The sequence below is a fragment of the Canis lupus genome, chromosome 11 (genome assembly GCF_048164855.1).
Source record: "Canis lupus baileyi chromosome 11, mCanLup2.hap1, whole genome shotgun sequence".
NCBI lineage: Eukaryota > Metazoa > Chordata > Mammalia > Carnivora > Canidae > Canis > Canis lupus.
The window spans coordinates 57,743,873-57,762,695 of NC_132848.1; the positions used below are offsets into that span (position 1 = coordinate 57,743,873).

General features: G+C 34.1%; 1 protein-coding gene across 4 annotated transcripts in view; it reads right to left on the reverse strand.

Moving 5' to 3' along the window:
• PSME4 (proteasome activator subunit 4) overlaps positions 1-18,823 on the reverse strand; it is a 105,252-nt gene that overhangs the window by 38,018 nt on the left and 48,411 nt on the right. For 3 of the 4 annotated variants that reach the window (XR_012003446.1, XM_072768357.1, XM_072768356.1), the window contains 13 exons: positions 18,274-18,372; positions 18,000-18,069; positions 17,461-17,528; positions 15,972-16,187; positions 15,132-15,289; positions 13,615-13,710; positions 6,367-6,422; positions 4,762-4,818; positions 4,499-4,554; positions 4,309-4,407; positions 2,504-2,566; positions 2,266-2,361; positions 786-917 (listed from right to left, as the gene is read on the reverse strand). Coding sequence is in view for 3 of the 4 variants with exons in the window: in XM_072768357.1 (XP_072624458.1) it covers positions 786-917; positions 2,266-2,361; positions 2,504-2,566; positions 4,309-4,407; positions 4,499-4,554; positions 4,762-4,818; positions 6,367-6,422; positions 13,615-13,710; positions 15,132-15,289; positions 15,972-16,187; positions 17,461-17,528; positions 18,000-18,069; positions 18,274-18,372 (1,266 nt within the window). In the remaining variant the exon portion in view is untranslated. The remainder of the gene's footprint in view (positions 1-785; positions 918-2,265; positions 2,362-2,503; positions 2,567-4,308; positions 4,408-4,498; positions 4,555-4,761; positions 4,819-6,366; positions 6,423-13,614; positions 13,711-15,131; positions 15,290-15,971; positions 16,188-17,460; positions 17,529-17,999; positions 18,070-18,273; positions 18,373-18,823) is intronic. The other variant, XM_072768358.1, reaches the window with a different exon arrangement.

Genomic DNA, 18,823 nt, shown 5'->3' on the forward strand with positions numbered 1-18,823 from the left:
TGGGGATCCCTGGGTGGCTCAGTGGTTTGGTGCCTGCCTTTGGCCCAGGGCATGATCCTGGAGTCCCGGGATCTAGTCCCGCATCAGCCTCCTGGCATGGAGCCTGTTTCTCCCTCTGCCTGTGTCTCTGCCTCTCTCTCTCTATCATGAATAAATAAATAAAATCTTTAAAAATAAAATTCTGATACCTCCTTTTTACAGTCCCTTCATATTCAACCACGTCTTATCAATTCTCCCTCCTAAATCACTTTCAGTCAACCCACTTCTTTCTCGTAGCATGAGCATTATGTTTCACCTATATTCTACTACTGTACTCCTGTGAGATAAACTATTTTCCTTATCTTGTGTCATTTCCTTCCTTCTCTGTTCTACTCACACAGGCTTACACTCAGTTGCTCAAACTTACTATGTTTCTTCCTATCTCAGGCTTTTCAACATGCTGTTCACACTACTCTAAACCTTTTGCTCTTTCACCTTCCTCTCCTATGGGTCAGGCAGGCTATTTATCCACTGTTTCAACGTACATTTCTTATAACACCAATTATAAACACAGGTAAGTAAAAAATTAGGGAGAAAAAACCCCCACTATATGTTTAGAGGTGAAAGGTACTGATGTCTTCAACTTACTTTGAAATATATAAAAAAATTAGGTGGACTTGGATAAATATATGCAAATATAGCAAAATATTAAATACAAAAACATATGGATGTTTGCTGTACAAATTCTTTCAACTTTCTGTGTACCTGAAAATTTTCATAATAAAATAAAACAAAGAACCCTATACCTTGAACTGCTGTTGTGTGACATCCTGTCTATCAGGCCGTAAGAACTCCAAAACCAAAGGAATGATATCTCTGCAACAGAAGTTATACGCACCCAAGGCAGCAAAAAATGTTTGCTGAGCCTTATTTCTGACCTGAAACAAGTATTAACAGAGGACTTTTTATTAAATTATAGAGAAAAACTACAAAAAGATTTTTAAGGAATTACCAAAAACAAAATGATAAATATTATTGTAACCGAAAAATACACTGAAGTATATACCTTAACAAAAACAAGTGATTATCTTTTTACCAAAAGGAAAGCACATTACCACCAACCACATCTATGGTTTAAGTTACATAGATTTAAATATTTTTGATAAGGGAGAAACTGAATCGAACTGATATGCATTTGTAACATAATCAGCAGACAATTTAACTTTCTATTCTGAGTTACTTTTGATGAGAAGAGTTAATTTCAAAAAAAAAAAAAAAAAAAAGTTAATTTCCTCTTAGAACAGGGGTGCCTGGGTGGCTCAGTTAGTTAAACAGCTGCCTTCAGCTTGGGTCATGATCCCAGGATCCTGGGATCAAGCCCCATATCAGGCTTCCTGCTCAGTGGGGAGTCTGCTTCTTCCTCTCCCTCTGCCCCTCTCCCAGCTCATTCTCTCTCTCTCAAATAAATCTCTAAAAAATAAATAAAATAAATCACAGAACAACTTCACCTTTTCGATGCAAACTGTTAAGTAGAGCCCATATGTTTTGAATTGAAACAAAAGACTCAGTATAGGATTAGAACCCATGACCTAAATAGTAATGAATAATAATCAACTATAGTAAAAGTGACACTATATATTTCAAACTCTTTAGATGAAATCTTTTGAGTTAGAGACTAGTGTCCTAACTTACCTTATTTTATAAAGACAGAGTAATTAGTTACTTATGAATTTTGCTTTTCCAGTTCTCTGTGCTTAAGGTCATATCTTGGTCCTATGTCACCTTAAAGGACGAACCCCATAATTCATATGGTAGTATGTTGCTGAAACCCAAGCAGAACATCTAGGGGGAATTATATAGTCTTCACAGACTGCCAATCACAACATGATTTGATTAAGTGGCAGTAATATTACACTAGCACTATCAACTTTACATAAAAAGAAAATTTTGAGAAGCAATAACAAACAGTAAAATGGAACATTATTTTTAAAAGACTACTAAAATTAGCTTGAAAATATTTGCAATTTGAAAGGTGTTTTCTATGCTAGTAAAGTACTATTATTATTATTACTATAATAAGTAGACTCCACGCAGGGCTTGAACTTACAACCTAAGATCAAGACCTGAAGTGCAATCAAGAGTCAGACAATCAAATGAGCCACCCAGGCACCCCACCAATACATTACTTAAACTTCCTTGTTAGTATTTGAAATGAGGCTATTTAGATTATGCTGCAATAAGATGGGAAAGTGGGTCAGGGAAGGGGGCAGAGGGAAAGAGCCTTACCTGACTGTATGAACTTGTAGATAAACGAAGAAGATCTCGGATCATATCTTGATGTATCCTTTTGTACTCACAACCCTCAACGGTCAGTGTTCGTAGCTACGAAAAGAAAGCAAGGTAAAATCAAATCTCAAAGTTTTTACTAAAAAAAGTTCATTTAATTATGAAGTAACACAAATAATTACATATTCATCTGGAAAACTGTTATTTAAAAAAGCTATCAACTTTTAAAGAGATTTACCTCATGCTGCAACATTACTCTGTCAATCAAAAGCGCTCTGATATGTTGTTTTTTCCCATGGAGCTAAAAAACAAAGTATAAGACACTTCAACATTGTCCCTAATTGACTGCACCCAAGGGTTCCCCTGAATCCCTTACTGAAAAATTAGTTCAGTAAAGGTTCATGCTGGACTGGTAGATAGTGGAGGTATTTAATTTATTCTAAAGTGACCAGGCTTACATTAAAAGATACTATTTCAATTAATTTCATGGCTAATAGTAGAAATATCCCCTTTAAATAGCTCATCCAACATCCTGGTTTTCTCTGGTAGCTTATTAATGGGAGAGGAACTACGCAGGTCCTTATTGAAACTACATAAACAGACTACTAAGAAAATGTTCTTTTATGCTCTCCCCTACCACTCAATCTTCTAATCCAGTCACTAGATATCTGGAATAATCCAGTCACTAGATATCTGGAACACAAACATTGCTCCTCTTTCACACCTTTATCTCACTAGTCATCACGTCTCCACAATTCTTTCTTTTTTAAAACACCTTATTTCCATCCCAATGACAGTGATTTGATTCAGGCTGTGTTTTTCCATCTGACTACTATAATAGCTTCCAGTCTCAATCTCCAACTGCTTTGTTTTTTTCCTCAGTGGTGACAGAGCTTCTCAAAAGTCATTGAATTAGACACTGATCTTTCCAATACTCAAATCAGACCTACTTCAGCACCTTTAATGACTCCTCAATGCTGACAAAGCACTGCCTTGGGAGAAAACTGTAAACAACCTAGGGGCACCTGTCTGGCTTAGCTGGAAGAACATGTGAGAGCATGTCAGTCTTTTTTTTTTTTTTTAATTTTATTTATTTATTCATGAGATACAGAGAGAGAGAGACAGAGAGAGAGAGAGAGAGAGAGAGAGAGAGAGGCAGAGACACAGGCAGAGGGAGAAGCAGGCTCCCTGCAGGGAGCCCGACATGGGAGTCGATCCCGGGGCCCCCAGGATCATACCCTGGGCCGAAGGCAGTGCTAAACCGCTGAGCCACCCAGGTTGCCCAAGCATGTGACTCTTGATCTCAGTTCCAGTCTCACACTGGGAATAGAGATTACTTAAATAAATAAACTTAAAAAAAAAAAAAAAAACCCAAAACTATAAATGACCTAGTTGCCTCCTGCCATTTCTGCCCTGTAGCCACCATTTCCTAACGCATGCCATGTTTTATGTCTCCCTGTCCTTTTACATGCCATTCCCTCTGTCTAAAATACAGTGATTTTTGCTTAAACAATAAATTTCCACAATCTTTTTATTTATTTATTTATTTTTTTCCACAATCTTTTTAACTCAACTTCAATAAAAGTCTCCTACAGAAAAACACTGCTATCAACATGAAATGGCTGGCTTAAGTATCCTTTCTTCCTTGCTCCTGAGAAACTTGTACTGACCTCTCCTGAACACAGGATAATACAAAACATATTTTTCTGAGACCTCCATAGAATGAGATGCTTTAAATCTATGCCTGTGGACAATTCCTCTTATCCTTTATCCCCTCAAGTTCTTACAAGGCAGCCTTCCATATTATTACACTTCATATTTCCAATGAGAGTTCAGAGAGTCTCCTGGAAACTCAAAGAAGAGTCTGTATGAGGAAAATATTTTTTTTCAGGATTTTTTTTATTATACCAAGATAGAATATTTTAAAATCGATTTCTACTTACAGGGAAACTTCCTCTGTATGCTGAATATCGCTAAATCAAGTGGCTTTATCAATATTATACACTTTAAAAAAAATAATTCAGTTTTTAGGCGAAAACTGACCCGATTTTCCATTGATTTCTTTACTAGGTTAAAGCTTTTCCAACGAGAGTCAAACTCATGCTTGTGAGATCCTTGGAACTGCAAAAGGTCTCCAATAATCTGTCAGAAAATTTCAAATTTTTTATTTACAAGCTATCATGTCAAACCTAGTCACATTAATAATCATGCAACTATTAAAGGATAATTGTACCTTTATGATAAGAAACAAAGACTTGGTATCATCTTCTGAATTGTTAAGTATGTGGTCTATAATAGAAGAAAAAGGATTTTGGTTAAAATATTCTGAATTACTACAGGACTCTTGATAAATCAGGAATCTATTAGTTAAGGAAAAAACTACTGCCTGATATTCTCACTATTTAGAATTTAAATGAAGTTACATAAAAGCACATATGCTATAAAATTCCTAAATAGTTATTAGCAAAAGTAAGTTAAATGCATATATGTACTTACTAAGAAGCTTCCTTATGACCCTAGCAATTGCTTCTCGGTGGTTCTCTCTGGATAGATCTATTTTTCAAAAAATGAGACAGGGCATTTAGATACAATGAATGCTCCCCCGACTGTTCAAGCTTATATCAACAGTTTATGTCAAGAATAAATAATGTATCCAGGAAAAAAAACAAATGAGTCTGCCTTTTTCATAGCTGGAGTATGAATGAATTAAAATAATGATGCAGAGTAAATTTGAAAACCTTCACATTTACGAAAATCTGCTTATAAAACTACTTGGGCAGGCAAGGAAGAGGGAGAAAAAAAATCTTTGCCAATATTTCAAAGGCTCTATTCACTAATTAGAGATCATAAGTGCACAGAATTCCTTAATTGGTTATGGGTGACCCAAATCAAGCAAACAAAATTTACACTTTAGGAGTTAATTCCACTCTTAATCCAACAAGTAATGTGCTAAATTTCTATTAATGTTAGGCTCAGAACATTAAATTAACACAATGTTTTACATATTTATATGAAATTTAATCCACTATGATAGGGAGACACAAACACAGAATAAAGGTTATAATATTCCCACATTCTCATCAAGTATAATGTATCAGTTCTAAAACAATGCTAAACATAAATGAACATGATGATAATATGAAAATCTGCCTCTGCATTCAGAAAGCATACAAATATTTATTTACCAAAAAACCCCCAAAACAAAAAAAAAATTTATTTACCTGGTCCAATTTCTGTCTTTTATTAGCTATTCTTTAAGTAATTTTCCAGTTTCTCCAGGAAATGCAAAGATGGCTATTATGTAATTAACTAATATTCATTTAATATATAAAAAGAGACTAGGAGAATTCTAAGTATATACTGTTCCATTTCGACTTTTTAAAAATTTTATTTTAATTCAATCAACAATTAACATATGGTGTATTATTTGTTTCAGAGGTAGAGTCCAATGATTCATCAGTTGCATATAACACCCAGGGCTCATTAAATCACCTGCCCTCCACCTTAATGCCTATCACCCAGTTACCCTATCCCCGACCCCTACAGCCCTCCCACCGCTCCCCACTAGCAATCCTGTTTGTTTCCTATAGTTAAGAAAGTTTTGCCTCCCTTTTGATATCGTCTTACTTTATTTTTCCCTCCCTCCCTATGATTCTGTTTTGTTTCTTAAATTCCATGAGTGATAGAACTGTCTTTCTCTGATTGACTTATTTTGCTTAGCAATAACACCCTCTAGTTCCATCCACATCATTGCAAATTGTAAGATTTCATTTTTTTGATAGCTGAGTAATATTCCACACCCACCCCCCAATCTTTATCCATTCATCTGTCGACGGACATCTGGGCTCTTCCCATATTTTGGCTAGTTTGGATACTGCTGCTATAAATATTGGGGTGCATGTGCCCCTTTGAATCACTGTTTGTATCCTTTGGATAAGTACCCAGTATTGCAATTGCTGGGTTGTAAGGTAGCTCTATTTTTAACTGTTTGAGGAACCTCCTTCCTGTTTTCCAGAGTTGCTGTATTAACTCTTTTTTTAGTTAATTTTAGTTCAGTTTAAACTGTCCATAAAATTTTTATTCAGATTAGAATTTACATACCATATTCAAGTCCAGTATATAACTTTGTCTCTTCCAAGGACACCATACTTGGTACCCTGTATAAAAACAAGAGTGCTTGTATTTATTAATAATACCAATAAAAATGATTAAAGGGAAAAGTGTCATTGCTAGAATGTTTAAATCAAAACAAAGATGATGCTCTTTTAAACAAAAGATTTCTCATCTTCAATATTCCAAAACTGTTTACTCTGTCCTTCTGAAGAGTAATGCTATCCTGTCCCAGTAAGGACAGTATTATTCATCTTAAACAAAATGCTAATTAAATTTAGTTACTTTATGGGGGAAAATTCACCACCCAAATAAAAAAAAATAATAATATTCAATATTCAAGTGTAAAAGCTTAAACCCAATAATAAGCATTTATATAAACATTTATGCAAAGAAAAGTCAGCTTTATAATAGTATAAGAAAGGTTAAAACTAGACACCAAAAATTCAAGTCAAAATTTATTATAGAATACATAGCAGACAAACTTCTTAAATAATTATCACCCTTCCTCTTAAAACCACTCAAATTGATCTCTCCTAACACCTGCAGTAAAATGCCATTAACTTCTTTTGGAAGACAATTAGATATAAAAATACTGCATTTCCCAATTAAAGATCTGCCACAAAGAATTATGTTAACAGAACCAGACTCAGCTAGTTAAACTTATTAAACAATTAAAAGTCACTTTTAAGGTATGTAAGAACAGATTTTACTAGGGAATACGAACCTTTATATCTGAAATCTAAATTTTCTTCCATGAAAAATACAACTTTCAACATTTAAAAATGCATATCAATTCAACAACTTTTTATTTAAAAATGGATAGTACTTTCTTTCCTTTCTAAGAGGAAAAACAGGCACAAATGCCAAGGAAACATGGGATAAGTTTATCCAATAAAAAGCTAATTATTATAGATAGAAATTTTATAGTGATTAGTCATCACTCATGAACTACACAGCATTTGTAATGAAGAAAAAACTATTTTTAAATCAACATACCCCCACCTATATTGTACTTTTTAAGTTGAATTTAAGCAAGTTATCTCTATCTTAATATGTGGTAGTTATGAATTCTTGGATTTATCTAAATGGGTAATAATATTAAGATTACTAAACTGCCAATTATTTAACTATGTTCCTCACCATAATCTAGGGCCTAGGATGGCAACGATAGTGTCTCATGTTTCAAACCAAGCCTAAAGAGTATAAACAAAGAATGGTTATATTTTATAATATAAAATAGTAATTTGCTTTTCAGAGACTTTGAAGTTCTAATTCAAATTCATAAAATTTGCTTTTCATTCTATAAAGCTTCTGCCTTTGGCAACATCTTGCAAACTTGAGCACTCTGTACAATTGTACATGATTAAATAAATAATATATATATGTATCCAGAATCTAGTCAGTTAAAAACAAAATCAGATTCCGGGGCGCCTGGGTGGGTTAAGTATCTGTCTTCCGCCCAGGTCATGATCCTGTTGCCGCCTGCCACTCCCCCTGCTTGTGCTCTCTATGTCAAATAAATAAAATCTTGTTAAAAAAAAAAAAAAATCAGATTCTTTTACAACAATGAACTTCAAGGAGTCCAACATCTCTACTGATATTAGATTTCACCACCAAAGAGAAAGACTGATCAAACAGTAACAAGCAAAAAGCATAAGACTTTTACCCCCACCCATTCATCCTTCCCTCCCTGTTAATACCACAGGAAAATTCTTGCCATGAATTATCATATGAGAGTTGATATCTTCTCGCTGCTGCTACAAATATCAGTAGTTATGTAAAGTAAGAATACTATTGTACCCTACCCAGTCTGTACCTAATTCCAATAATATTGAACCAAGCATGCATTTTAGTCAAGTCATAAAATTGTTCTTACACGACATAATAAAGCAACTGCTATAGTAAACTATTTTGAACTTTTAATACACACACACACACAACCATAGCTATCAAAAAAAAGATTAATTGGGAATTTGAAATGTTTTGCTTGTATGCATTTCTGACTCTAGTAACAGCAAAATTAATAACACTAATTTTAATGACACTTAAAAACAAGCCTCATCTAAGAGCCCTGATGCTAATTTTTAAAATTCATGTCACTCTGAATTGCTTACCTACCAGAAAATCTGAAGAAATATTATTGCTGATTTACAAGTGTTTTAAAATATCTCAACCTAACTGGGATTTTGAAGTATTAAGAAGTACATTTAAATAAACTCAGCTTAGGCTTTCCTTTTGAAACCTGAATTAAAACAGATCTTTCATATCTCAAGTGTATAAAAGGCATCTGGTTAGACACGTATTTCAGCTTTATTTGTTCTTAGCTCTCACAAAATCCTTTTATGTTTATTTATCTAAGATTCAGTTTTAATAGTTCCTTTCTTCTCTAACAAATTAATTCAACTCTGGTTGGACTGACAAGTTCTACGTGAAATGTTTCTCAGCAAGTGTTAAATATGTATTTATACTATTTCCTCTGGTCTTCGGAAGAATAATTTTCTAAAAGAAATCTCTATCCATCACCCAAGTAAGACTTTAGCATTATATCTTTTTGTGGCCACACTAAGTATACGTGTGCTGCCCTGTACTTTGATACTTAAAACTGCTCAATGCTTTTAATTTTGCACATAATCTTAACTGAACATATTTAAAGTGCCATCAACAGTTACAGATGTGCATTCTGATTTAAAGCTATAGTAGAAATACATAGAATTTAAATCAAATACCATCACTGCCCCACCCCAAGTGAAATTCATTTTTCTCATACATTTTACAAATAGTAATAATTTGACCTCTGGAACTAAATAAAATTCTGACAATTCCTACACAATATATTTTTTAAAATATCACTTATACAATAATAATGTTAAATCACCTTCAAAGCACCAGACAGCACCTGGCCACCTAATTTATAACAAATTTTGTTCAATGTTTGTGCCACCAAAAAAAAAAAAAAAAAAGACCTAGAAGTTTTCAACAGCTATGTTATTTGTACCACTAGATGGCAATCTTCTCCAGATTTGATTAGAGCAGAACTATGAAAATAATCACTGGTGGGAGAGAAAGGATGGTGAAAAGGGAAGAAATGACTAATAACATAAAAATAAAATATACAATGCAAATCCATTATGCAAACGAAGGCTAGGTGAACTGTCATGAAACAAGTGCAAACAATACCTCTCGTCTATAGGTGGAGAAATAATTCTTGTCTACTCTTCCCAATCATCCCCCCACCCCAAGAAAGCAAATATAAAAGGTATAAAACCAAGCCACTAATACTAACAGATTTTGTTTTCCATTCAAGGTTAAAAGTGTTTCACAAGAAACAATTGGCCTATTTCTGTGTTGTTATCCAATTCGATCCTAGGCATCAATAATAGCTATAAACACAAATGAAAAGCTAACTCTCTACCATGTGAACAAAAGGTTGCTAGGTTTAAAATTAACTCTGAGCATAAGAACTATTTCCATGTCTGACACACAAGCTTTTAAAAATCAATGAAAACAGTCAGAAGGTGAAATAAGGAGAAAACAGGGTTACTCACCGTGGAGTAGTAACTGTTTCCTTTTCTGTGTGCAGCTCCCCCAGCAGAGCTGGGTAGTTTCCTGGAGGTGCCAAGAGAGGTTAGCTAGCCCTGCCCCTCATCGCAGAACAACACATCCTTTCACATATTAATGAAATGGTCTCAAGTCTTAGACCTTAACTACGAAGTTTTCTTTGCCCGAGAAGTTAGTAAAAGCTGAGATCCTTAGAATGATTTAACTAAGAATGGCTTAACAGATCTATCAGAGGAAAGGGGGCACAAAGTCAAGAAGAAATATTGGAGATGAAAAATGATGACTCCTCTACCTTGAGTAACCCTGTTTGTATAGATGTTAGTTTTCTGCACCCTGTGATAGCTGTTAGACCTAGAAGATTATAAAGAGTGGACTGCAAAAGGAGAAATTAAGGACGATTTCAGGATTAAAGGCAAGTGTCCAAAATTCCTGTGTGACCCTGCAAAGACATAATCCAACTTCCACATCTATAAAGGTAGAACTAGGAGTATAAACTATACCACACATATTTCTATTCAATCATTGACTAAAGGTTCCAACAGCAAAATAGAGAGGTTCCATTTTAAAATTCATTCAGCAACCTTGGTATCTGACAAAACTGCCAAAAATTCAAATTGTACTAAAGAAATTTACACCTACTTACACTCAAGGGTCCCTGTTTTACCCATCCTTTGAAATGGTAAAATTTATAATATATACAACAAGATGCTTAGTAATCCTATATTGCCAAAGGCCAAAAAAAGTACAATGAAGATACCGTTAGGTTTATTATGTACTTTATACTTAGGACAATCAACTCATCTAAGTTTTTATATTTTGTCAGTCTCTAATACAATGCACAGAAAATTGGGTTTTCACATTTAGTAGCCATTTACTTAAACAATGGGATTCTAAGACTATGCCATATATTCTCTTAGGAACTAAGTCAGATTTTCTTACAGGAAAACTCAGAACTGAACCAAGTTTCCAGTCTCATTATTCCAATTTTCCAGAAGACAAATACTACTAACATGTGCAAGGCAAACTTAATAATGAAAGATCTGACCAAAAAAATTAAGCAGCTAGAATGTTTTTACCTCACTGAGATTTATCTAAGAAAAATAGAAGACTAATTTTAAAGAAAACTAAGTAGCTATGTGCTTCCAAAACCTGTTCTAGTATTTCAGAAAATATATAATTTCCCACAATATCACAGCCAAATTATTATTAACAAGAGTGACTTCCTCAGGCACCTTTGGCATTACACTAACTAATGCACTTGTCACAATTCTGTTTCCTTTTCTCCCCCGCCCAGTATATTTTATTTCTTATGGAGACCTGCTTCTAATAACCTCCAAGAATTATGCTACAGATATTCTTTCTTCACACTAGGAGATATGATTTATTATCACAGAACAATGACAACATCAATTGAAATTATTTGATTAGGTTTTTTTTGTTTTATTTAAGTAATCTCTACACCCACATGGGGCTCGAACTCACAACCCAAAGGATCAAGAGTCGCAGGTTCCTCTGATTAAGCCAGCCAAGTGCCTGTGATTAGTTTTACCAAATCAATTTACATTTAGAAATGTTTAACAATTATAAACCTATATTAGAATAAGCACTTCCAAAATTTAAAAAAGCTAACTTTATTTTATACTTTAGTGAGAACTAATTTGCTATTTGCACAAAATTGAAATCTTATATAAAGAAAATAAATGTAAAAGGTCATACACTGTCAAAATAAGTTAAAATTTCAGATGAAGGAGATACCAGTTAGAAATTGGCTTTAAAGGAAAGGATTCTGGTAAGAATTATTTAGAAGTCCAGGAAAGATTTTATAAACACCCTCTTTGGCAATTCAAAGGCAAAGGGCTGCTCATGAATCTTTGATTCTACTTTGTAAAATTGTCCCTGCCTAAATGTAACTAGTCAAAGAGTCCTAAAAATGTGTATTGTTCAATGATTAAGACAACTGAAGTTTTTGTTCTTATTCTATTTCATTATTATGTATTATTAAATATATCAGAAAATAGTTCATATTTATATTTAAGTTATTAAATTATATAAACACTATATATGTTTATATTGAATACAATTTTGTGTTACTTCATTGTATCTTATTATATTAAATTTTCACTCTGAAAGTGAAAATTCTGAAATGTAAAACTTTCAGTCTAAATTATCTTTCCTTCTCAAGTTTTCTGGGAAAAACCTCTATTAAGGAAACTCAGGATCAAATTTAAAGTTTATAATGTTTAGTAATACAGGCAAACAGTCTACTCATTTTTATTCCACAGAATTCATAAAGTGTTTATAACATGGTATTCTATTCCTTATTGAAAATGCATTTCATTATTTACAAACCTAACTGGTTTTATCATAACCAGATATACAGAACTTTGGTCTTGATGCACATTTATTTTAAAAGTGATAAAGACCTCACTTCAATTCACTATTAAAGTGCACATGGCATAAACATATTCATACTGAAATGAACTGCAACAGAAACCTCTCAGCCTCCTGAGTGGACCCTTCAGCGGTGCATCCTAAGGATCACTCAATACTAAAAATCCTCTAATCATATATACAAAAGATACATGCTTTTGCTCTTAAATTGTTATATTAAGTTACCGTATTTCTTACTGTCAATATGTTCAAGCAGAGCTAAATTTATTGATGTAAAGAGTCTGTTATGTACAAAATCGGTTTTTAGCATGCCATAAGAGTTCAATTCTTACCATTATTACACACTATTAAGATCATCAGGAAAATCAAAACCATTTCTATAAGTCTCTCAATTTTTTTAATGTTTAAAATCAATCTCTTAACAAAAACGAACTGTTGTAAAACTGCCCCTAAATCAAACTGTAATACTGATGAAAACCTAAAGTGCTTTCAAAGAACTCAGCAAATTCCTAGACAAACTTAAAACAGATTTCCTTACCTGAGATGACCCTACTTCTCCCTCTCAAATCTAACGAGCAATCTAAAGTTCAATGCCTAGAAACAGTTTTTAGAGTGAAATAAGTAGGAATCATGAGAAAGTATGACTCCAAACAATGATCATACAAAATATGGGAAAGACAAGCAAGTCACATTTTAAAACCACTCCTTGAAATTTCTAAGATTTTTGTTGCAAATCAACAAATAATTCTTCCCTTTGTGTTTTCTGAGGGGGCAGGGGTTACTTACTCGTTTTTCCGTGATTTTTCATGAACATGCTCAGCAATGAGATATTGACGTTGAGAGAAAATGATCTAAGGTGGTATAATGAAACTAGATCTGAAAATAGCATCCAACTAACTAAAAAATGAGCTAAGGTTACATATTGTTGATTTCATTTAAACTCATTTTTTTCAACTGTACTAACAATGGACTAAATCAAGGCATTCATTCAAAATAGTGACAGTCTGAAAGCACTTAAATTCATAAAGCAACTTAGTAGAATCTAAAAGCTCAAAATAACACTTGAAATTATCCTATCCTGGTACCATACGGAAATCTGATTAAAGCCTTCAAGTATATAGGCCTAAATTCTGTCTCAGGTATTTTTGGTCTAACAATGACAAAAAGGTTAAAGTGATACAGAAAAAACAACAATAACAAAACCAGTGACTCATTATGTGACTAAGACTTAATATATATGCCAAATGGCAAAACAGCAAAATATGTAAAGTAGTTATTTTTACTTACAAGTTAGTAACCGGCTCTCCTTTCAATGGAGGTAGGAGATTTCCTGAGCCAATCAAACAGTTGTGCACTATAGTCAGACTCTGTAGAACATCATCTCTGAAAAAAGATAAAAGGTATTTTGTATTTTAGAAGACTCCAAATCCCTGCCTAACAAAAGGTCTTGGAGAGTCTAGGGTGAAGTATAAGAACCTTAAATGGGGATATATAAAATTAAGGCCAAGGGACTCCTGGGTGGCTCAGTGTTTAAGCATCTGCCATTGGCTTAGGGTCTGATCCTGGAGTCCTGGGATCGAGTCCCTCATTGGGCTCCCTGCATGGAGCCTGCTCCTCCCTCTGCCTACATCTCTGCCTCTCTGTGTCTCTCATGAATAAATGAATAAAATCTTAAAAAAAAAAAAAAAAAGGCCAAGAAGTGGCAAATGTCTTCACTTTACCCACTTAATAATACAACGTTATTAAACAGGCTCTAAATAACCAGAAATAATACCAACTGATTGCCCTTTGTGAATCAATTCTGAACGTAATCAATTATGTACCCAAACATTACTACCATTAACAAAAACAGAAAATAGTACTACAGAAGCTCTTCCAGCACCGTCCATCTTTTAAAAATGGACTAGCTAATACATTTACTCCAAAAAGTAGTTCAGACATCATCAATCATACTTCTTTCTTCCTCCAACACCATTCCTACTGAATTTGCTTATAAAATTTCCTGGTATTTCACACATAGTAATTTTCTTACTATTATTTTAGGAACTTCCAAAGATTCAAACTATAAAAGTTTAAGGATCTTAAATAACTATGTTTTGTTAAAGCCTCTTAGGAAAGAGAAAAATCTCAGAGATATTTCACTAGGTAACATAATGTCAATAACATGAATTACAAAAAAAAAAACAAAAAAAAAAAACAAAAAAAAAAAACAAAACAAAAATAAAAACAAAAAAAAAACCAGAAAAACAAAAAACCCACCCAAAATCTAATCTAAATCTAGAAAAACAAGCATTTCCTTTTTTTTTTTTTTTTAAAGATTTTATTTATTTATTCATGAGAGACACACACAGAGAGAGAAAGACAGACACAGGCAGAGGGAGAAGCAGGCTCCAGGCAGGGAGTCTGATGTGGAACTCGATCCCGGGACTCCAGGATCACGCCCTGGGCCAAAGGCAGGCACTAAAACGCTGAGCAACCCAGGGATCCCAAAACAAGCATTTCCATACACTTCCCAAAAGATGCACAAGTGAAATTGCTTGCGAATCACAAAAACCAGACTAGAAAAAAAAATGAGCTTTTCTATTTAAAAGGTTTGAATATTAAAAAAAAAAAAAGGTTTAAATATTATGACAAAGTCTGTATTATAAATTGTATTAAATTGTTTTTTAATTATATGTATGGCAGACATAAAGACCCACTGAAAATGAATATATCAGATATGTCACAGAGAAAGGGAAAGGCACAATATATTTTTCTCAGTCTGCAACCATATTAATACTATGTGATTCTAAAAGAAAACTAACCTAGACATTTCAAGTTCTCCATCGCCACAGTGCTGGAGTTTGATGAGCTCAGGCTGAAGAAAAGAGTCCAATAGATAGAAGGCAAAAGCCACTTCTTCTGAAGAAGGAACATGCCACTGGATGCCTAGATTCCACAAGTCCCCTGGTTTACCCCAGTCCTAGAAAAGAACAGCATTTGTCCATCAAGTTGAGAAGTGGAAAACAGAATATACACACCTAACTTAAAAGGTCTTCCAGGAAGGAGTGCCCAGGTGGCTCAGTTGGTTGTGCTCTCTGAGGGCTGAAATCGAGGCCATGTCGGGTTTTCATGCTGGGCACGGAGCCAGCTTAAGATTGTCTCTATGTCCTCCCCACCCCTTCTCTCTCTCTCTCTCAAGAAAAAAAAGGTCTTCCAGGAAATATGTAAGTAACCCAAACCTCAGGTAGCAAATAAAGCAATATAAAAGGGCATAAAAACTTATTACCCCTTCGTTATCACTCCAGAAAAAGGTCTCCCTGAAGAGCTACTCAAATAGGAGTTTCCTCTAACAGTAAGAGTAAGCTTATATAAGGCTACTAAGTTCCCCCAAATAAAATTGCATGAAATTATATGGAATATACAAGTAATATATATAGCCTATCAACCCACTTCATACACAAACAGAAAAGAAAAAAACCTTAGGCTGCTTTAGCACTATGTTACACTTCCCAAGTTTAAAACATTCCAAGGATAATTTAATAATCTACTTTAAAAATAAAGAGGTGACACCTTCGTACACAACATGAAAAAAACCCACACTCTGGATCCTTAGAAAAATAACCCAGTATGTACTTGAATTCTTAATTATTGAAAATGCTTGCCTTGATAGGAAAGTATTCAGAAGGAGGCTTGTCAAAGCCACCTGGCACACTGCAGTACTCTGTAGGGTAGATAAGTGTAGTAGAACGAAGGAGGTGATGCAAAAGGTTACAAGACAGAGTGTAACCCTGCTTACAGGTTAGATGTAGGGTTCTTTGGAGAATCTTTACAAGCTGCTCCCTATAAAGAAGCAACTTCTTCCCATCCACTCGAGTAATCTAAAAGAGGAAGAAAAAGTAGAAGATATTTTGGAAAAAAGATTAAGAATCAATAATTAATGCAATGGACAATGTTTAGCTACTGAAGTAGCCTAAAATAATGAGAGTGTTTCTTAAAATGACTTTCATTTTAGATTTGTCATTTTAAGTATATCCTTACAATTTTTTTTTTTAAAAGATCAAAGTGCATTCTCTGAATTCAGGCTCTCCTATGCCATAGCACTGTCCTTTTCAAAGAGTCTATCTCTTCAAAGAGACAAAACTGAATTGGGGTGCTCTGCTGGTGACTTAACCCATAAAGGAAAATCAAGTTTGACTGATAGCCAAATTTAGAATGGAGAGACAGAGGAAAAAAAAAGAACTGCCAAATCTGATAAAATTTTCAATTAATGAATTATGAATATCAGAATTATTATAAAAAGTATAGCACTGCAAATGAAGCTATCAACAATTACCACACTCGATAACAAGAAAATGCCATTATGTGACTTTTTGTAGCGATATCAAGAAATTTCTAAAACTTAAGAACGTTTTAGTCTGAAGGCATCTGGCTGGCTCAGTCAGTAGAGTGTGCAACTCTTCATCTTGGGGTCATAAGTTCACGCCCCACACAGGTATAGAGATCACTTAAATCAATCAATCAATCAATCAATCAATCTCTGGGGCACTGCGTGGCTCAGTCAGTTAAACGTCTGCTTGATCTCAGCTCAGGTCCTGATCTCAGGGTGGTGAGCTCAAGCCCTGCACTAGGCATGGAACCTACTTAAAAACAGCAACAACAAAACACACACGAGGCACTTAGGTGGCACAGTTAAACATCCACCTTTAGCTCAGGTCATGATCCCCTAGTCCTCAGATTGGCAGCACTGGGCTCCCTACTTCTCCCTCTCCCCTCTGTAGCTACCCATTTGTGCTCTCTCTCAAATAAATAATAAACAAAAATCTTCAAAAAAACAAACTAGACTTTTCATATTTTTAAAAATCAATTTAGGGGATCCCTGAGTGGCTCAGCGGTGTAGTGCCTGCCTTCGGCCCAGGGCGTGATCTTGGAGCCCCGGGATCGTGTCCCGCACTGGGCTCCCTGCATGGAGTCTGCTTCTCCCTCTGCCTGTGTTTCTGCCTCTCTCTCCCTCTCTGTGTCTCATGAATAAATAAATAATATCTTTAAAAAAAATAAATAAAAGTCAATTTAGAAAAAAAAGAAGGTAAATAAATTTTAAAACCAAGTCAACATTTCACAGTAATATTTCTTTATTACAAAAATTTACAATACCTCAGACAAAAGTTGAAGATTCCACAGCAACTCTTTATCTAGCTCTTCTTCATTTAATACATCATCATCTAAAAATGGCAAAATAGTATCAGGGAAAAGAACTATGCATCCAACTAAATGAATGATTTTTTAGTATCCGTCTTTAGTATATATATCTCTTATAGGCTGAGAAAAGTCTCTTTTTGAGAGACTTTTCATTTCTTTTTCATGAAGCTAAACTTGCTCCAGAGGAAGTGAAAACTCAATTTTCAAGAAAATAAGCACATCCAATCAGGACACTTGCTCCTTCACATCTCAAAAATTGATTAATACTCTTTATGACAAATGCTCCATGGTTCTTGCATATATGAAAATAGTAATTTAACAAAGTAAAATTTCTAAGTTGTCACCTGGATGATACCGTAATTCAAGCAATCTCTGCCCAAACTACAAAATTAAAATATTGCAAAGCTTATAGAATCTATTTATCAACAGAGTTGTAGTAACAAAAAACATTTTTTTACCTAAAATTATACGTAAAGAATAATTTTATGACTTACTCATTGTAAGCTGAGTTATAACACTGCAGCAGTGAGGAACGAATAACTTCAAAGACTCCTCTGGGCAGCACTGAAAACATATTTGTATCAGTAAGTCTTTTGGAAGGCCATGAATATTCAATAGTCACAAAGCATATTTTTCACAGGCAAGTAAGGGTTACTACTGAAAGAACAATGTATTTTAAGTACATAACAAGCATGTCTAAAATAATTAACCATATAAATCTGTTGGTTACTGCTTCATTAATTCATCAGTTCAAAAAACCAAACTCACCTTTACAGCAGCACGGCACATGTCTGCCACCATGCGGCCTGCTACTCTTGTTTCAAATATATGTGAAATAGAAAAATTAAAAACCTTCTGAAGGGCCACCTGTTAAGATATGTAAGAAATGTAAATGCCTTATCAGTATTTTTAAGAACCTTAAACACCTTCTGAAACACAGAAGAAAATGAGACTCAAACTATAAAAACAAGTAAGAAATCCTTAACCATCTAAATTTTATAAAGATTTGCTTATTACTGGCTACATCAAGATCTATGAATAATCTTTACACAAGACCTAATGTGAACAAAGCGTTTTAGGCACAAGATTTTATTTGCTACAGAAACATTAAACACAAAACTGCAGCTGCTAGAAGCAAATGCAAATTATTGGATTAACTTGTTGGTTAATCCAATATAACAAAGAGGAAGTTTTTGGATTACCTGATGTTTAGACTTTGTCATTCTGACAACTACAAACTATAAACATTTACCTCTACTCTAAAAGACCTGAAGCAGTCTAATTTTACAATCATGTCACAGAATTTCAACTTAATTGC